General features: G+C 44.8%; 1 protein-coding gene across 2 annotated transcripts in view; it reads right to left on the minus strand.

Annotated features, from left to right (window-relative positions):
* The window catches only part of LOC149361225 (cytochrome P450 3A24-like), a 28,061-nt gene that overhangs the window by 745 nt on the left and 6,933 nt on the right, over positions 1 to 20,383 (minus strand). For both annotated transcript variants that reach the window (XM_089569471.1, XM_089569470.1), the window contains exons 2-5: positions 15,024 to 15,227; positions 13,245 to 13,434; positions 7,410 to 7,621; positions 1 to 241 (exon numbers count right to left, since the gene is read on the minus strand). The exon at positions 1 to 241 is cut by the window's left edge and continues 745 nt beyond it. In XM_089569471.1, the coding sequence (XP_089425597.1) occupies positions 1 to 241; positions 7,410 to 7,621; positions 13,245 to 13,434; positions 15,024 to 15,206 (826 nt within the window). In that variant the 5' untranslated portion in view covers positions 15,207 to 15,227. The remainder of the gene's footprint in view (positions 242 to 7,409; positions 7,622 to 13,244; positions 13,435 to 15,023; positions 15,228 to 20,383) is intronic.

Below are 20,383 nucleotides of genomic sequence, written 5' to 3' on the forward strand. Positions count from 1 at the left end.
GCTGCAGCATGTCCACGTGTCGCGCTACAGGCTGAGCTCTTCGCGCTCGTATAACGTCGTAAACTCGGCCAGAGATGTGCGCGAAGAGTTTGCCATAAGCGACGTAGGGGAACACCCAGGGAACCAAGTATCGAAATGGTGGAAACGCGACGGCGGTATTGAAAATCAGCGTGTCGGCTTCAGTCAACGTCTTCCTCAAGCTACTGACGAATGGGTCTTCCGGGTTCCTTTGGGAGCCAGGCTGTTGCACGGGAAAAGAAAAGGAACTCGAATGAGAGAGAGTTTTTGGCTTGCGTAAACAACCCTTAGCACACCTTAGGGACAGTTAAAAACTCACTCTTTAGCTTTTAAAAAGCTTGCAGACAATAAAATCTTAGCTAAATAGAAGTTGATTGCTTTAAACATTAGTATCTCCGTAGCAAACGTGTGCCACTCGCTAGGGTAAGTAGTCAATTTGTCCTCAGTTTTGCACTGGTGGGGAACGCACAGGTCGGGAAAAAGCACAATACAGCATTTTTTTGAAAAGAAGTGAATGCCTCTGTGTGCGGAAAAACGACCTAACAAAGTCGCATTGATTTCGCAAATTTTGCCCCACGAATGGCCACTTGACACACTCTCTGACATATTCGACACCTCTGCCTGTAGCGCTTCTTTGTGCTCTTGTGACAGACATTGACACCATTGAGCACGCGACGAAATTTTTTACCATCATCGCACTTTAGCGCAACCTGCGATGTTTTCTGAGCCGATTGCAGCGCCGTAACACAACTTAGCGAGGGAGGAAAGCGTTTTTTAGGCGCGCCCGTAGCACTTTTCCACGGCACCTGACGACGCACAAAAGACACTAACTTCCATAAGACAGAGGAGTCGTGTGTTAGCTAACTGGGCCAACTGTAAGCAACTCCAGTTAATTTCGGTGTCGTCTGCTTCGATGCGCCGGGTGACTGGACGAGAACTGACATTTAAAAACTACTGACCTCTGCGCCTGCTGCATTCCAGTCATATTTTTAAAGCATACAGTAGTTTAACAAAATGAGCTGCATTTTTTGTCGATAACGCGTATCAATTTTTTCTCCTTACTTTTTTTCTCTACCGGCACGAAATCACCTGCATTTTTGTAGACCACAGCAGTTGTGCATGCGCCTACATTGGCAGCTGCTGCGAGTGACGGTAGAAAACAGCGCGTTTTTAGTGCGGATATTTTAGCACATTCGGCAGTTTCACTTTAGAAGACATAATACCTGTGCCGAGTTTTACCTCTATCGTGGCGCCGAGACTATGTCATGTGTCATGTGCTGAACGTAGCGCCAGAACACTAACACCATCATCATCATCAGCCGGACTACGCTCACTACAGGGCAAAGGCCCCTCCCATGTCTCTCCAACCCTATCATTTGCCAGTTGCGGCCACCCTATGCCCGCAGACATCTTAATCTCATCCGCCCACCTAACTTTTTGCCGCCCCCTGCTACGTTTGCCTTCTCTTGTAATCCCATCCGTTACCCATAAGTACCGCTAGTTATCTTGCCTTCGCATTACATGCCCTGCCCGAGCACATTTCTTCCTCATCATTTCGAATAGGATGTCATAAACCCGCGTTTGTTCCCTCACCCAGTCTGCCCGCTTCCGATCACTTGACGTTACACGTATCATTTTTGTTTCCACAGCCAGCTCGTTGTTTCTGACCCATAGGTGGGTACCGGTAAGATACAGCTGCTGTAGACTTTCTTCTTGAGGGCAATTTGCAAACTGCCATTCACTATCTGAGAGAACCTGCTATATGCGCTCCACCCCATCCTTAATCTTCTAGGTATTTCCCTCTCATGATCCGGATCAGCGGTCACTATTTGCCCTAAGTAGACATGTTCCCTTAGTACTTGTAGCACCTAGCTACAAATTGCGAACTGCTGTTCCCATCCTAGACTCCTCAACATTACTTCGGTTTTCTGAATGTTACTTTTTAGGCCCCCCACCGTTCTGCTATGCCTGTCTAACTCATTGATCATGCTTTGCAATTCATGTCCTGAGTGACTTAGCAAGACAATGTCATCAGCGAATCGCAGATATATAGGCATTCTCCATTAGCTCTTATCGCGAACTGTTCCCAATTAAAGAATGGGAATACCTCTTGTAAACAGGCGGTGAATAGCACTGGTGAGATCGTGTCCTCCTGCCTGACACTCTTCCTTATTGGAATTTGATTGCTCACCTTAATGAGGACTATGGTAGCTGTGCAGTCATTACAGGTATCTTCCAATATTTGCATATAACTGTCTTCTACACTCTTCTACACCCTGATTACGCAATGCCTGCGTGACAGCTGAGGTTTCCATTGAGTCAAATGCTTTTTCCTATTCAAGAAAGGCTGCATATAGGCGTCGGTTATATTCTGCGCATTTCTCTATCACCTGATCGATAGTGCGAATATGGCCCATTGTATGTATCCTTTGCGAAAAAGCCTGCCTGATCATTTGGTTGATTGAGTGTAAGGACCGGAACCACCAGCTGTGCCAAGTTCTGATTCTTGCTTGATGAAAGGGAAGCCAGCCGTAACCAGTGATATGCGTTAATGTAGTGTGATGGGAATATTAATGAACAAAACCAGAAACGGCCGTAAGCGTCCCGTTGGGTGAAACACACACACACACACACACACACACACACACACACACACACACACACACACACACACACACACACACACACACACACACACACGCACACACACACACACACACGCACGCACACACACACGCACGCACGCACACGCACGCACGCACGCACACGCACACGCACACGCACACGCACACGCACACGCATACGCACACGCACACGCACACACACACACACACACACACACACACGCGCGCGCGCGCGCGTATGAACGTACGTACGTAGGTAGTACGTGCGTAATATCGGGACTACCTTCCCCCCCCTGGGCACTCTCGCCTCTAAAGGTGAAGAAGTCTGTTCCAGGTATGCATCAAAAGAGCCGCATGCCACAGGCATCGCACCTAAAAGCTACTCTCGCCTACTTAACCGAGGAATATACGCAACATACCTATATCTTCACCGACGGTTCAACTACTCAAGAAACTTCTCCCGGTGGCATTTATATGCCCGCCATAAGCCGTGTCCTTTCTTACCTGCTTCAGCGCGGACATCCTCAACGACAGCTGAGGTTCACGGCATTAAAGAAGCTGTTTCCTCTATCCTGCGCCAAACCCTCCACCAAAGGGTTACCTTTACCGACCCCAAAGCATCTGTGCATATCCTATGCAACCTGCCCAAGAAAACCAATTCCTAGCTCGTTTCCCTTGATATTCATCTAGAACGGCGCACAGAAAAACACGGAAAACACGGGGAGAACCGGCAGGACAGGACCTGTCCGTTCTCCCTGTTTTTTCCGTGGTCTGTCTGTGCGCCGTTTTTAGATGAATCGTTACCAACTAGCCCAACTTTCTGCTTTACTTATCCCCTCACATTGGATATCTACATCCTTTGGCTATTGCCGCAGGCCACGGCAGAACATTTCAGTGGATACCAGCACACTTTGACATTCTGGCCACTGAAAAAGCAGATGAAGCAGCCCGTAACGGCCACCAACATAGTAGATCCATTCGCACTTTGTTCCGAAATATTATGCGTCCAAAATGGCTCAAATGTTTGATTCAGAAGAAACGTGTCGGCTCTGGAGCTTGCCGACACATCACTACCAACTTCATTACTCAGTCGACCCACATATCAGATCAAGACTCCACCTCAGGATTTCTCATCATGAAGCACTTTACCACTGACGGGTCTCTGATAGCGTACAGAGTAAACTTGTACGCTATCAGAGACCCGGAAATAGAGATGCCGAGGATAAGGACAAATTATGATCGTCAAGGACTGTCTTTTCAAGTTATCAGAATTCTCAATAGAAGAGATATAAATATTAATTACAGTAAACCCTTCTCCACTTTCAAAAATGAATGTAAGGGAGCTCTTCTCTGTAGTGATGTCACCTATAGCAATCACTAAAATTTCTCATGCAACCATTTTGTAGTTCTTTTTTTTATTCACAGTTACTGATTCTGTGTTCGCATCTCAGTACTCTTGTTTGTGCCTATATGTCCATAATGCTTTGTTTTTCAGTAGGCTAGAATAAGCCTTAGGTAGAACTTTGTTATTTAATGTAGTGTTTCATGTATGTCTTGGTCTTTGTTTCTTATTTATATACTCATCGTACATTCATGATGCAAATTTTTGTCAAGCGCTTCTGTCTTTTTTTTGCTGAGTGTGTATGTATTTTCCTCTGTATAACGCTTACTTTTGTGCCTACTTTTCTTTGATTTTTTTTTCTTCCTTATCAACGATACTATTTTGTACCGGCCCGCCGGACTTTTATAATTTGCAATTTGTACGTTAGTTTGTCATGTAGTAGGTGGCTGAGGCCCTGTCAGGCAACATTGTGCCTTTAGCCTCAGCCCCTTCTTAGGCAAACGTCTAAGCAACAAATAAAGAGAAAGAAAGAAAGACTTCGCCTGAACACTGCTCTGAAAAAAACATCTTGCGATACCGTTTCGGTCAAATAAAGAGTGCGCTTAGCCACAACTGCGGCTCGATCGAAACCGTCGAACATATCTTGCTGCAGTGTACTGGGTATGCTGACGAGCGTGCGTACTATGAACATTGCATGGAGAAGCTCTCCCCAGCGCCTCTGGCACCGGACAGTGCTTAAGTCCCTTAGCCTGCCCTGGGCAACATAGGTATGCAATGAATTTTCTGCTCGCGTATTTAAAAGGCACGGGACATCTTAACAAGCTCTGATTTTACCTTGCGTGTTGCCCTCATGCATTCTTCACGCTGTGAACTTTCTTAGTCGATTTGTCGAACTATGCACTTCATCATTTCATGTGGTACATAATATCTCGCCGATGCAGCTTAGTACGAAGTTCATGGCCACATTTTATCTTCGCTTTTTCTTTTGTTCCACCTTTTCTGCGCACTTCTGGTTCCATCTTTATCTCCCAAATCGCCTTCCCCGCACAGAGTAGTCTGACAGCGATTTTTAAACGACGGCCAAATTCTTTGTTTTTTCATCATAGGGTCTCTCTCTTTTGTCTTGATTTCGACCAAGATGTCATTAAACTGCGTTTGTTCTCTCACCCACTCCGTCCTCTTCCTGCCCCTTAGTTTTACACCTATTATTTTCCTTTCCATAGCTCGCTGCGCTGTCCTTAAGCTGAATTCTTTTCGTTAGCCTCCAGTTTTTTGCCCCATAGGTGAGTACCGGTAAGATACAACTGCTACATTATTTACTTTTGAGGGATGTTGGCAAACTGACCTTAATGATTTGACAGAACCTGCCATATGCATGCCACCCCAATCTTATCCTTATCAGTAATCCACCCTCATGATCCGGATATGGGCTTACTGCCTGCCCTAAGCAAACGTATTCCTTTGCCACTTCCAGCACATCTCTACTATTTGGAAACTGCTGTTCCTTTAGCAGACTATACGACATTAATTTGGTTTTCTTCACAATCATTTTTAGACAAACCGTTCTGCTCTGACTGACTCATTATTCTTGCTTTGCAGTTCATCTTCTGAGTGGCTTGGTAGAGCACCGGACGTGAAAAGTCCGAGGCCGTGGGTATGAATAATTACCCTCTTAATCTCCCATAGATGAACACCAGAAACGTTTTTTACAAATCTCCTATGCTCCTTGGTTTCGCTGACTCTTGGCTTCCGTCATGTTTAGTAAGGCAATGAAATCAGCGAATCGCAGACTGCTAATGTGTCATTCTCCATTAACTCTTATCCCCAGCTGTTCCCAATCCAGGACTTGCCAGTAAACAGGCGGTATTCGGTGGCATTAATGGTAATGAAAAATTACAGACTTTAAAACAGCAGCATAGCAGCTAGAGTAAATCTGCGATGCCGGCCTCTCAACCTCTTTCTGAGTTGATGGCCGCTGCCCGTGCTGTGTGTCGCTAAAAAGTAAGAAATAAAAAGTACGGGCAGGCTCTTAAAGGGCAAGTGAAGCGGTTTTAGAATTGGATGAGTTTAAGGTTGCCGAATGTACAAAATGTGCAGGTAAAGCCTGTGAGATCGTTTTACTCTAGCATTTCAAATGGTGGCGTAATCGCCGAATAAAGTCGTCGTCAGCGTTCAGCTTCTCTGAGGTGCACAGCGACTGGCAGATGCCCCGATAATGACGTCACGTATGAGGGCACTACGTTTCCAGCGAAGCGGCTATTCCATGGAAGAAAACCGGCGCCATCGAAGGTGAAGCTCACGATGCATTGTTTGGCGCCATCTGACGACGCACAGCAGCATGCAGGCGTAAACAGCGAACATCTAAAATTTCGGCAACAATGACGTCACTGCCGAGCTTCCTCGCACTCCTCCATCGTAGTGAGGAGAAGCCTAAACATCGTCGCCGCTTTAATCGACGATTATGTCGCCATTTTAAATGCTATTGCAAAAATAATTTCCATGCTTTATCTAGAAGCTTGACAGATTTGAATTCTCGAGTAACTTCGATTTCTCAAAAAACCGTTTAAGCTTCCTTTAATTGGTACCGAGCGTGAAACTGTTTTCATGACTGCTAACAAAAATAACGCAACGGAATTCCTTAATCTGGCCCGTAGGTGCTGGCAAGAATGTGTTGATTTCACAGCGTTTCCTCTTCGCCTGCTCACTAAGATATAGCTGGCATATTATTGAGGTAGCCATGTATGCTACGCGCTATTAATTCAGCAAGTTAAATACTGGCTGCCAAATTTCACGCGGTCTAATTTCAAGACGTGCGGCATATTTGACTCTGCGTTATCAACCCAAATGTGTTCCAGCAAAAAAGAAAGGAGCTTTAAGCACGATTATTGTTTTCGTCTTCTTAATTTACATGAATTTTTCACGCCCCCTCTCTCTATTTAAGAACACACCACTCCGCCGCAGATTCATGTGCGAACACTCAGCGCAAAGGGAATGTACTCCACCAATGGGAATATTTTGGCGAGCGCGAATTAAACACTTCGTGGAATGAGTAGTGCCGCCTTTTAGCTGAATTAGCGATCTGTTCCTTAAATACAGCTTCTCGTTAGCAGCCAGTTGTAACGGTAGATCACTCCATCAGCCCGAATGATTGAGTTCCGTTATCTTGCTCTTACAGATATGCCTTCACTAGAATTCCTATCCTTGATCCATGTAAACCAAAATTTTCTGTTTTAAACTCTTCCAGCACAAACTGCAATTAGGTAACACTCATCGATTGACAGCAAAAGCGTCAATGCTCAGTGCAAGACCAGCCTTTCACCGAACTTTTAAAACCAGTGCGCCAAATGCAACACCAAGGCGTTTTTTTCTTTTCGGGAAAACAAAAGCAAGTAATGATTGAGAATGGGCTGCTTTAAACAACGCACCTCCCATGCAAGAACACATTTTGCGATGGCGTCCATGGTGAGCCCCTGGGTCATGAGTGATACGTCGACGCAGGTCTCGCTCTTCGCCAGCCGTTCGTCCAGCACTTCCAGCATGTCGTTCACACAGCCGTTGATTATTCTCGATATCAACTTCAACTTGGCGCCCGAGAAACTCGGGTTCATCACGCACCGCACTTTCTTCCATTGGTCTCCTGCGCGAGAACGGTGGGAATCATCATTTCGCCTTGAACGCGGTTACGTTGCTAGTTTCCCCAATTGTGCCGCCCAGTACGAAATGTAATATTAGCGGTTTGATCTTTTAGGGTGTCATTTATCATTTGGATTCAAAATAAATAGCAGAGCCAGGCGACAAGAAAGCCAGTTCTCCCCCCCCCCCCCTTTTTTTTTCTCAAAGAAGCACAGCAGTGGATAATTCTTTACACGCAGGTGCAAAATTTATTACAAATTATCAAAACAGCTGGAAACTGGCTTAACAAAATTCAAGGATTTGTGATATTAATACCCTAGGAATGGTTGATTCATTTACTTTATCGAAGAAGCACATTTCGCTAGAAAATCAGGAAAAAAGTTGATATTTACCCTCAGATTTCAGTAAATAAATAGTATTCAGTAAAATTGTGGAGTAAATTCCACTACGGTGATTTTTTTACAGAAACATTACTTGCGCCTTCTCTAGTTGACATAACAAAGCACCCTATTTGCAATATGGAGGATAGTAAATCCGACTGAGAAATAAAATTTATTTAGAACGCCCCCTGAGAATTGCCTGGCAGTTCACAATGTGAACAACTCTGTACCAATAAGGGTTAACCTCCCAAAACGACACATTGGTTATGACCGACGCTGCAGTTGACTGCTCCGGATTAATTTAAATTAACTGAGGTTCTTTCACGGGCAGTTACATCGCAGTGCGCGATGTTATGGTATTTCGGATTCACTCTCGCAGCCTTAGGCGTGTAGTAAGAAATGGGCGGCTAAGAATTACACAAGGAAGCTCCTTAACTCTGCCGTTGCGATTTGACGCCTGCCCTGGCGAGAAATTTCAAGCGCGGTAACGCCGATGACAGGCCCTTTTATGAAAATCTAAAAACTGATATTTCTATTACATATGACGAGATACATATACTTAAATGAATAAGGTGTCTGATTGTAATTCTCGAGAAGTTAAATATGACACAGTTAACCGGCTTGATACTTAACTCGTCTCAGCTGTTTGCTGACGTTTGCTCCCGTGTACAAAGCTACATTGAAGAAAGCGTACGCTAAATTGACTGTTCCTTATTTAGCGATGCCTATCCTTTTCTTGCACTAAGCGGCGAAGCAAAAGACAGTGCATACTATGGTAAAACGCCGCAAGCAGCTCGAATATGGCGTCGTACGGATTATAACCTTTGACTAGCGCGGGTTGCATATGCACTGAACTTCCTGTGTGACTTATGAATCAGTTTCGGTTTACTGGGCAAAAACAAAGCACTCACTTTCGTCACGCTGCGACTTTTTCTTCGTTTCAAACGCTTATACAGAATCGGCTTCCCTGCTACTACGAACTCCCCTGTCGGCCCTAACAACCAGACTATGCCAATTAAAAAGTCGACAAGTAAACGTTAGGTGATTAGTTACATAATAAGAAACATTTTCAAATTAACTAAAGCCCATCCTGTCTGACAGTTCGTACCAGAAACGATTTTTTTCCGGATTTCAACCACCTAATGTTAACTCATTTTTCAATGGACCTGCTGGAATAGTGAGTATGTTTCTTGAAGACGCATATTTAATCTTTCTTGTAATTGTATGCGTGCGTGTTTGCAACGAGAGTGAACTAGGCGCGCATTTGCAATCATTTGCAACGAAGTACATTACTGGATGCAATACAGCGTGCAGATCCCTGATCGCATTCTAAAAAATAATCGCTTCACTTGCCCGACATACACGTATCTGTATGCGTTTTTTCGTTCAATAGCTTTGCCACAAATTTCTCGAAATCTCACATTTCATTACCATGTAGCGTCATTGTTTCTGATTCACGGTGTTTTGCAAACTGTCTGGTACTTGAGAATTCATGTGGGTATGGCGCAACTAGATCCAAGGGATAAAATTCAGGGGGCACTTTGACTGTCTAAAGCGCGTATAGGCGAAAGCGTTTTCCGCACCACTTTCGCTGCTTCTGTGGCACTGGTGGCGTCACATATAATCGAGTACTAATTGTTAAGTGATGAGAAATCACTAATTAATGCCTAATTACTGATTAATGCCTGAATACTATTTCACTGCTAATTAATGACGCTTAAGCTTCGCTTTTACGGGTGGAACGCGACAGCGTGTTGTAGCGCTGCCAGGGAGTCCACGGAACGCCACCACCCGTTCGGCGCGATGCCTTCCCCTTTGAACGCAACGCTTTTTGAGGAAAGGAAATGGCGCAGTAATTCTGTGTCATCTCGGTTGACATCTGAATCGCACCGTAAGAAGACAAAGAGGGCCCGTAATGAAGAAAATGAAAATTGTATTTGAGGAAAGGATATTACGCAGTGACTGTCTCGCATATCTCGATGGACAGCCGTCAAAATTCAGGGGGGCATTTTTTTGACCTAAAGTGTGGTCACTGATGTTTGGTTAAGATGTTAAGCTTCGGCTCTAAGTAGAACGCGACAGCGTCTTGCAACGCTGCCAGGGAGTCCATAGAACGCCATCGCCCATTCGGTTCTACACCTCGCTCGTCGGTAAATCGGTTTTTGAGGAAAGGAAATGTATCTGTCTCTCATACCTCGGTGGAAGCCTAAACCTCGCCAGGAGGAAAGGGAGGAGGATGGGAGTGAGCGAAGACACCGTATTCACTAGACGCGCCTTTGTTCATTCCAAACCATCGCGCTGGCATGGCGGAGTGGATAGCATGCTCGTCTCGCACACCGAAGACCGGGATTCGATTCCCGAGCTCGACCAATTTCCTACTCGGTTTTATTAAGGCGGAAGCCTTTAATGCCTCATCGTTGTAAGCAGGAGCTGTCGACAAGAAATGTCACGCTTTTCAGTTGGTCGAAACGGTCGTAACGTCACAGTGCGCGAATTTCAAACGGGGCCAATTGTACTTTGGCTACTAACCATGCAACCAATTAAAGGGATCGTATAGTGATGCTCCAAGTAAGTTTCAGTTTAGTAAAGTGCTTACTTAACCAATTAGTCCAATCAACCTTTCTAGTCAGACCAGATAAATAAATAAAACCGAGTAATAAATTGGCCGAGCTTGGGAATCGAACCCCGGTCTCCGGAGTGCGAGTCGAGCACGCTACCACTCCGCCATGCCAACTCGATGGTTTGGAATGAACAAAGGTGCGTCTAGTGAATACGGTGTCTTCGTTTCTTCCTCCCTTCCCGTTACGGCGAGGTTCAGGTGTCCACCGAGGTATGCGAGACAGATACATTTCCTTTCCTCAAAAACCAATCTACTGACGAGCAAGGCGTATTTGTCCGCGTTTCAGATTGGTCCAAATTGTCGTGACGTCACCGCGTGCGAATTTTGACGGGTGTCCACTGAAATATGTGAGACAGTTACTGCGCAACTTCCTTTCCTCAAATCAATTTTCGACTAGAGTCTACTGAGATATGCGAGACAGTTAATGCGTAATTTCCTTTACCCAAATACAATTTTCATTTTCTTCATTAAGGCCCCTCTTTCTTCTTTCACTCCACTTCCTCCCTTCCTGTACAGCGCGGCTCAGGTGTCCACCGAGACGACAGAGAATTACTGCACCATTTACTTTCCTTAAAGAGCGTTGCGTTCAAAGGGCAAGGCATCGCGCCCAACGGGTGGTGGCGTTCAATGGACTCCGTGGCAGCGCTACAACACGCTGTCGCGTTCCACTCCTAAAGGCGAAGCTTAAGCGTCATTAATTGGCAGTTAATTAATGCACCAACAAAATGTGAAGTGAACAATCGCGTAGCAGAATGCAGCACTCAGGCTTTCACCTTTCAGCACTTTAGCCGCTAAAGTTCCTCGTCACTTTTTTATTTATGTGGCCTCACTAGAAAAGTTAATTAGGCTAATTGGGTTATTAAGAAATTACCTAAGCTCAGTCCCACTTACTTGGAGCACCACTATACGATCCCTTCAGTTTGTTGCATGGTTGCTAGCCTAAGTACAATTGGCCCCGTTTGAAATTGGCCCACTGTGACGTCACGACCGTTTCGACCAACTGAAAAGCGTGACATTTTCTGTCGACAACTGCTGCTTACAACGATGAGACATTAAAGGCTTTCGCCTTAAAAGACAAAGGCACCTATCGCCTATTCAAGGACTAAACAATTCGGGGGTACTCAAGTATACCTCCTTAAGGGCATGACGCGATAAAGTGAATGGGTCCCTTCAGCGGCTTGAAGTAATCTTCGCATATATCTTCGCAGACACGGACACTGTCGAACAAGGCACAAAGGCCACGCTAAAGCCAAAATCGAACATGCCTTAATCGCCTAGGGGCGGCATGTCTGACTCGGGATTCAACGGGCGAGGGTTTCATTCCCATCTCACCCCAGTTTTCTTTGGAGTGAAATTATTTTTCTTCGCGTTATTAAGGCGGAAGCCTTTAATGCCTCATCGTTGTAAGCTGGAGCTGTCGACAGAAATGTCACGCTTTTCAGTTGGTCGAAACGGTCGTGACGTCACAGTGCGCGAATTTCAAACGTGGCCAATTGTACTTTGGCTACTAACCACGTAACCAATTAAAGGGATCGTATAGTGATGCTCCAAGTAAGTATGACTGAGTTTAGTTAATTGCTTACTTAACCAATTAGTCTAATGAGCCTTTCTAGTCAGACCATATAAATAAATAAAACCGAGCAGGAAATTGGCCGAGCTTGGGAATCGAACCCCAATCTCCGGAGTGCGAGTCGAGCGCGCTACCACTCCGCCATGCCAGCTCGATGGTTTGGAATGAACAAAGGTGCGTCTAGTGAATATCGTGTCTTCGTTCACTCCCATCTTCCTCCCTTCCCGTTACGGCGAGGTTTAGGTGTCCACCGAGATATGAGAGACAGATACATTTCCTTTCCTCAAAAGCCAATTTACTGACGAGCAAGGCGTATTTGTCCGCGTTTCAGATTGATCCAAATTGTCGAGACGTCACAGCGCGCGAATTTTGACGGGTGTCCACCGAAATATGTGAGGCAGTTACTGCTCAACTTCCTTCCCTCAAATACAATTTTCGGCTAGTGTCTACTGAGATAAGTGAGACAGTTACTGCGTAATTTCCTTTCCTCAAATACAAATTTCATTTTCTTCATTACGGCCCCACTTTCTTCTTTCACTCACACTTCCTCCCTTCCTGTACGGTGCGGCTCAGGTGTCCACCGAGATGACAGAGAATTACAGCCCCATTTCCTTTCCTCAAAAAGCGTTGCGTTCAAAGGGCAACGCATCGCGCCGAACGGGTGGTGGCGTTCCTTGGACTCCGTGGCAGCGCTACAACACGCTGTCGCGTTCCACTCCTAAAGGCGAAGCTTAAGCGTCATTAATTGGCAGTTAATGCACCAACAAAATGTACAGTGAAAAATCGTGAAGCAGAATGCAGCACTCAGGCTTTCGCCTTTCACCACTTTAGCCGCTAAAGTTCCCCGTAGTTTTTGCATGTCATAGTGAGGTAGAGTAATGTTGCAACCATATATTCACAATTTGTGAGATTCTTTAATCACTTTTCAAATCCGCCCCTCCGCGTGTGATGTCACAACCTCTTCGACCAATCCGCATTTTCTTTTTGCGCTGAATGGGGAGCTTAACGCTGCCGCATAAATTATGTCACCAACATTCGAGTACAATATTCGGTGTACCTTTCAGTCCCACCAGACTGGTGTTGAAGGTTTCCACTTCCAGTATCATAGGCATCCGATCACGAAAAATATGAGCTTCTCTGACAAAGCACTGTTTGATCATTTCAAGGTCGGTCATTACGATGTACGGCAATTCACCCAGGTAGAAACCAAAAAAGCTCCCGTATTTTCGAATCCATTCGGCTGTCACCTGCAGTGAGAAAACAGTGAAGATTGGAAAACATAGTTACTAGTCATTGAAGAAGCGTAGCTTGTTGGGCCAGTTGGTGCATGTTACAAAGAAATAGGAAAGCCAGCAACACAGGACGCGTTCACACGGCGAGGAAGTACACATGGACAGTGCTGGAACATAACATTCAGTTGTGTTCCAGAACTGTCCATGTGTATTTCTTCGCCGTGTGAACGCATCCTGTTTTGTGCTTTTTCTATTCCTTAGTTACAAATCAGTTCGCGCTTTTTGTTCAGGCACCGAAAAATTATAGAGATCACGAAACATCAACATACCTAGAGTCCTTTTCCAAATGGGAGTGAAATGCGTTTCCATATAGGACACCGGGCTGTGCTCGTAGTGCAGGAGAATGTTGCGGATTAAGCCCCACCATTCACAACCCACAGCACAAAAACCGCTGGCTCCGAGGCTCATGGAGAGGTCTGAAGGCGATACTGCTAACACCACAGTGCGCAACCAACGCGCACGCGATGAGGGGAACGAGAGTCAGCTGGTGCTACATACTAGGCATATCGTGGCAAAAATGAATACGTAGCCACGACACCAAGTCGTTTCTGATAGCACGAGTGTTACACTCTTGCGTACCTACTCGACCGCAGTCCGCCCAAGCAGTCTGATGCGGACGAATGCTCGCTCTCAACCACCAACCACATCGCTTGCATGGACTGCACAGACACAAGAAAGCAGTTCTTGTGAGCGGTGGCCGATAAGCAATGAATTGTTTCCTATATATTTCCTACAGTTTGAACGATCGGTCCAAAGTGGAAGGCTACGTACTGGCAGTGTGGAACACATTACACAGAGCGGGGGCTTCAACTGCTTTCGCGAGCGCTTAGAGGTTGAGTGTTATAATGAATCGATGTCGCAGCAAAAGCCTCATAGCTTAGCTAGTTTCTCTGCTGATTAGATTTATGTTTCGATTTTTTTGCCTCTGTACAATGACGTTAAATATGTGCATATACTCGCCCACTGGTAAACACGACGGAGATTTTCATAACCATTTCAAAGCAGATGTTCTGCGTCGTCCTTGCTTGCAATACGATCAACTGAAGGCAACATTAGAGTGGCTTGGCAGCTGCCAGAGGTCTTAGATTGGGAACTTCCAACATTAATACGCATGCGCGGTTTTCTCGTCGAACTCAGGCTATATGTATTAGCAGGAATACCAAAATACCAGGAGTGCTCATTCTGCAAGTCATGCACATAAAATTGTTCCTTTGTGAACGCCCGAACGGCTATGATCCTCATTGACTACCGGTAAAGAGCGAATTATTTTTTGCTCCATAAATTGGGCATTGCTTCTAACAACCATTAATAAGGCGGAAACTCGGGCTAGTTGGAAAGCGTTTGGAATCATATTTGCTAGCGCTTAGTGAACACAAGAGACAAGAACACAAACACATAGGACAGACGCTAGTCCTGTGTATTTGTGTTCTTGTCCCGTGTGTTCACTAAGCGCTAGCAAATATGATTCTAACAACCAGCTGTTTTGAGTTCTTAGTATTGAACCAAACACATTCTGCATTATTGTGTCCGTCAGGTGCTCCTACCTCAAGAGGGTCTCTTCGAAAGTCTTTCCAGTTACCGAATAATATGCTGCTCGGTTCGGGTCCCGGTATCCCATACCACTGGAAGAGGCGCTGTTGTCGGCGTCTTTCCCGGAGCCAAGCCATGACACCGACGACCATGACGGCTAGGAGAGCGGCCATTACGCTGCAAGCACTCAGCTCCATTTCAGCGAGGGCTTGCTTGATCTGCGAGAACAGTGGGGCGCATTGTTCACCACCAGAAACCACGCTGAAGTGCACTTACTCCAGCTCTTCAATAAACATATTCTTTCAGTCTAATCCATCGCTCTGAATTAGAGTCGAGATTTGATGTGATGCCACATTAAGAGGCGAGTGCTCGTCGTACCACGCCTGTTGCATAATGTGTGCCGTTAGAGATTCAACTATAACGGACAACCCATAAGAAGACCCAAAGCCTCTGATAAAATAGCAGCCGTGACGAGTTGTCACGTACCGGATTGGCCGGTACAGTATTTGCCGCATGTTAAATTCATCTTCAAAGATAGTGCATATGGCTTGTGTGCAAGTATAAAGATCTTTTTATCAGTCAACGAACAATACCAGCTGAGTAAATTTGGTTTATTGGTTTATTGGTGTTTAACGTCCCAAAGCAGCTCAGGCTATGAGGGAGGCCGTAGTGAAGGACTACAGAAATTTCGACCACCTGGGGTTCTTTAACGTGCACTCACATCGCACAGTACATGGGGCTCTAGAATTTCGCCTTCATCGAAATTTGGCCGCCGCAGCCGGGATCGAACCCACGTCTTTCGGGTCAGCAGCCGAACGCCGTAACCACTGAGCCACCGCGGCGGGGCCGCTGAGTAAGTGTCTAGCTGAATGTACATCAAGGCGGTTGAAATAGCAGTCTTTCATAAGACCTTCTGAAAAGCTGTGCGCGTAAGCTGGTCCTCCCATGGACAGCTAAAAAAAAAGTTGAAATTACATACACTTTATAGATAACTTCAGTTTTCACAAAGAAAATATCTGTTAAAAATCCAAAACTAACGCCATGTCCACGAATTAAACAGACATTTTTGTCCTTACAGCATCTGCACACGATGTCGCAGTCACGTGGCCCTCCGTTTTAGAAAAAAAAAATGCTGTAAAATGCATGAAACCCATTATGAATCAGTTTGTGCTTTTCTATACTAAAACAGCGAGCACAGGGAATGTTCAGGGTGGATTATCATGGAATGTGTACTCTCCAGTTCCTTCCTTTGCTACGATCCTGCGCTCAAGATGGCCGCCGTCGTACTAGCCGCACAGCAGGTGCGTTTTGTGCATAGTTTTACCGATCAGACAATTTTGGAAAGAACTTCAGCAGTGTCATTTCCTCATGTTTTTGTATGGATAACGTGCTATACTTCTTTTTACGAGCGACTTCTTGCCAGTTGGTACTGTCACTGTGTAGACAACACGTGATCTTGCCCGACTGAATTTGTTGTCGCCGGACACTAACAGCACTTAGTGCACGCATGCACGCTAGGCATTGTGGTCGTTATCTTTCTCAAATATTTCTTGCGGTGTTCAAGAATGCACTTGATGACGACGCTATTTAGAAAAGCCCCGGCTTACAAAAGCATGCACACAGGGCGATCAATGTATGTACGCGCTCTTGTAACACGAGTAGAACTGCATGCAGTATGAAAGGAAACGTAAGAGTGCACGACGCTCCTAGCCGTCCGGGTGCCTTCGCCGGCTACAAGGTGCGGAGGCAAGTGGCGTCGCAGGTGCGTGTCGTCTGCTAGACAATGCAAGGAGTAGTAAGGTGGAAAGTTGGGCGAGTTGAATCTTATTCATGATGAAGTTTAGCGCCAAAAACGAGGACAAAGAAGGAGTGAAGACACAACACGAGCGCTTTTTTCGCAACTAAAACTTTAATGGAAGAACACATAACATATATACCCATCTCGTGAAGTAAATCAAAAAGAAGAAACAAACATGATATGGTCAAGATAAACCTTAGAGGGCGATACATCTGAAGAGTGCTGAGGGTGCAAAAGGTACATAAAGGGTGCAAAAAAAGCGCTCGTGTTGTGTCTTCACTCCTTCTTTGTCCTCGTTTTTGGCGCTAAACTTCATCATGAATGCAAGGAGGGAGTACACGCCGAAGGGCTCGATCGAAGCGTACTGTCTTTTGTAGGATGGGAACCAAAGTGCTTGAAATTTTAGGGAAGCCCTTCGTGCTTATGACCAGAGCACGCAACCACCTCGCCCTGTGAAGCTTTCGCGTAGAACCTATCATGCTCTCTGCAGATGACGCTTGTCGACACGTGCACAAAATCGCGCTAACAGTGAAGATGGGGTGCTGTCGTTAAGAACACGGGCCTTAATAGTTGGTTGTTACAAGTAAATTTGCAAACGTCGTTTTTTGTTACCTAATCTTAGTAACTCGGATACCGGTTTCAGGCGACAGCAGTATCGTATTCATGCACATTCAAAAAGGCGCCTACGATTAAACTGTGACTATGGAGCCTTGGACCGCTTTCTTTCATTAGTGTATTTTTATATTTGTTATGAATTCACTTCCTGGCCTCAGTGGTTTAGATATTTTTACTATCATAATCTTAAGCCTTTCCTTTCCTTCAAGCGGAGCTATAAAAGTTATGGATTTGTGGCAGCGGCAGCAAGGAGGAGCCCGCAAGGATCTGAAAGGCCTTGCACCAGAAGATCTTGCGATAATCCCACTTCGAACATGATGTTTTCAATGTTTCCCTATACTGTTTTCTTCAGCTAAACATAATTTTCCACTAACCACCTATGGTATAATGCAACGTTTATCGTACGAGAACAATGAAACAAAAAAGAAAACATTTACAGAAAATATCAGTGAACCAAGAACAGAAATCCTTGAAAAAAAATACAAAAAGCGTAAGCAGAAAATAGAGTTTTCCCAACCATTTTCTATGAGTAAAACCACAAAAAAAGTTAAAATGCAGAGAAGCTCACAACAGAGAACACAGCACTACAGAAAATTTTTGGCAACGCAGCTGCCAGAGAGTTTCTGTACTTTTCAGGAAAACGTTGATTGATGATTACGATGGTGGGAAGTGCGAGATTTGCGCGCAGCTCTTCACACGCCACCTTCCGCTGCTGGCAGATGAGGTGTTACGCTGCTGGCCACCCTTCTTTGCGTGGCAGCCGCCTTCCAGGGGATGTTTTGCTCTGCGACTAGGACAACCCGTTACACCGACAACACCGACGACAGCGCGAAATGTAGGAACGCGCGCCTGCGAGCTGCGGTCTAAAATGTTTACAGTGTCCTAGACAGACCCCGCTTCTGTTGACTAGGGAACAAATACTGTTATAAAAAAAATCTTCCAGAAACCGCTACACTTGCTGTCTACAAAGTGCAAGAACATTCCGCATTATACTCAGGAGACAAGTGACATCGAATACAACGACGCACTTTGCAGATTGTGAGTTTTCTTTGTTCATGCATATTTATTTAGCTCTGAAAATCATTTCTCTGCTTGCCGCTATGATCGGAGGATCAAGTCTGAAGGAGACGTATTAACTAGCGTGGCGATAAATTTCTCTCAGGCATGGTCATGATAGGCACTCCCCTGGAACTCATTTGTGTGCATATCCGATACAACCATGAGAATTTATTGGACTGAGCATGCCACCGATTAGCTAGTTCTGAGTGTGGAGTTAATGATTATTTCAAAGACGTTCTGAAGAATCTAATTTGAGGTTTCTGCTCACTCTACTGATATTGCTCGGCGATTTTAACTTTCCAAAAATGACCTATGCAACGAACTGCCGTACTGTCTTTGAACCATCGCGTGAAAGTTTTTTATCTATTTATTTATGCAGTCTCACACAGCTAGGTGATAAACCTACCAGGTCGGGCCCTACTTCCGCTAATGTGCCATGTTTACTTCTCACCATAGAGCCAGACATTGCACATTTATTATGGCATTTTTTGGCTTAGGCGACCATTGCTGCCTGCATTGCAACATATGCTGTTGCATTGCAACATTGCAACATATTTCTTCTCGAATTACTTCCTCCAAGACCATCAGAACCTACAGTAACGCCACCTTCATTTCACTTAACCGATACCTGGAATTGTTAGCTGAAACATACTTGCCAGGCTTCTTTGACCGTACAGTAGAAGACAATTGGATACGATTGAAGAACAAAGTCGCCCCTCTGCTTACCATATACGTACCGCTGCAAACAATCTCCAGGAATCAGCGATCGCCATGGTTTACCGTAAGACTGAAAAGACTACTCAATAAAAAAGCGCCTTTTTCGCTCAGCAAAACGACCAAATAAACAGGACTGCTGGCACGCTTATCCCGAAGTCCTGAATTCTTATCACCTTGATGTTAAAGAAGCCAACAATATTTTTCTTTTCAGAAAACGGCACCGTCACTTCTTTAAAATAATCAAAGTTTTTGGAACATTGCGAAACCTTTAGTGAAAACTGTCATATCACTTGTTGACTGAGATAACCAACTCATGCTGAATGCTGTGTTTGCAAACGCGTTCAATGATTCTTCAACGACTGCTTAACCTCCTTTGCGTAATCGCGATTTTTTCGCTATGAATTCCAATGTCGTTTACTCTGTTAGAATAATGAAATTAATTCGCGAACTAAAACTTTCCTCATGTTCCGGCAGCAACGAATTTAATTCCAAGTTGACGAAAAGAGCTGAAGTTTTCTCATCTATACTTTTAAGGCACATTTTGACGCAGCCAATCCAGTGTTCCACTTTGCCGCACGGTTGAAAAGTTGGAAGGCAATCCCTGTTTATAAATCAGGCAATGCACAATGCCCACTTAATTACAGACGATCTCATAAATCACCATTCTGTGTAAACTTTGAGAGCACATCTAATCTTCTCTCCTTTCACGAATGAGTCATTTTTTTGCTCCGCTCATTATAGTTTTCGAAAGTACTTCTTCCGTGAAGCCCAACTTTTTTTCTTTTACTTATGAGATAGCTTCAGACCTTGTCTGTGCATTTTTGCATTTTTTCTGCATTTTTTCTGCATTTTGACAGCATTTTTCTCGACTTGAATAAAAAATTTTATAAGGTCACTCATTTGCTATTACTAAAAATTAGCGCATATGTACTGACTACGGAATACTAAGATGCACTGAATGCTTTCTAACTAACCATTCTCAGTACGCAGTAGCCAATGAGAGGGCCTTACCACCTTGTTTAGTAAAATCTGGTGTACCTTAGGGCCTTGTGTCTCTTACTATTTCTATCTAAATGACCTTCCTGCATTTGGTAACTCCTCTATTAAACTATTCGCTGAAGACTGCGTTATTTATCGTAAAAAACTAAGCTAGGTGACAGTCTTGCTTTGCAGTTCAAATTTAAT

Source organism: Amblyomma mixtum, chromosome 2, assembly GCF_055824585.1.
Source record: "Amblyomma mixtum isolate Tamu chromosome 2, ASM5582458v1, whole genome shotgun sequence".
Lineage (NCBI taxonomy): Eukaryota > Metazoa > Arthropoda > Arachnida > Ixodida > Ixodidae > Amblyomma > Amblyomma mixtum.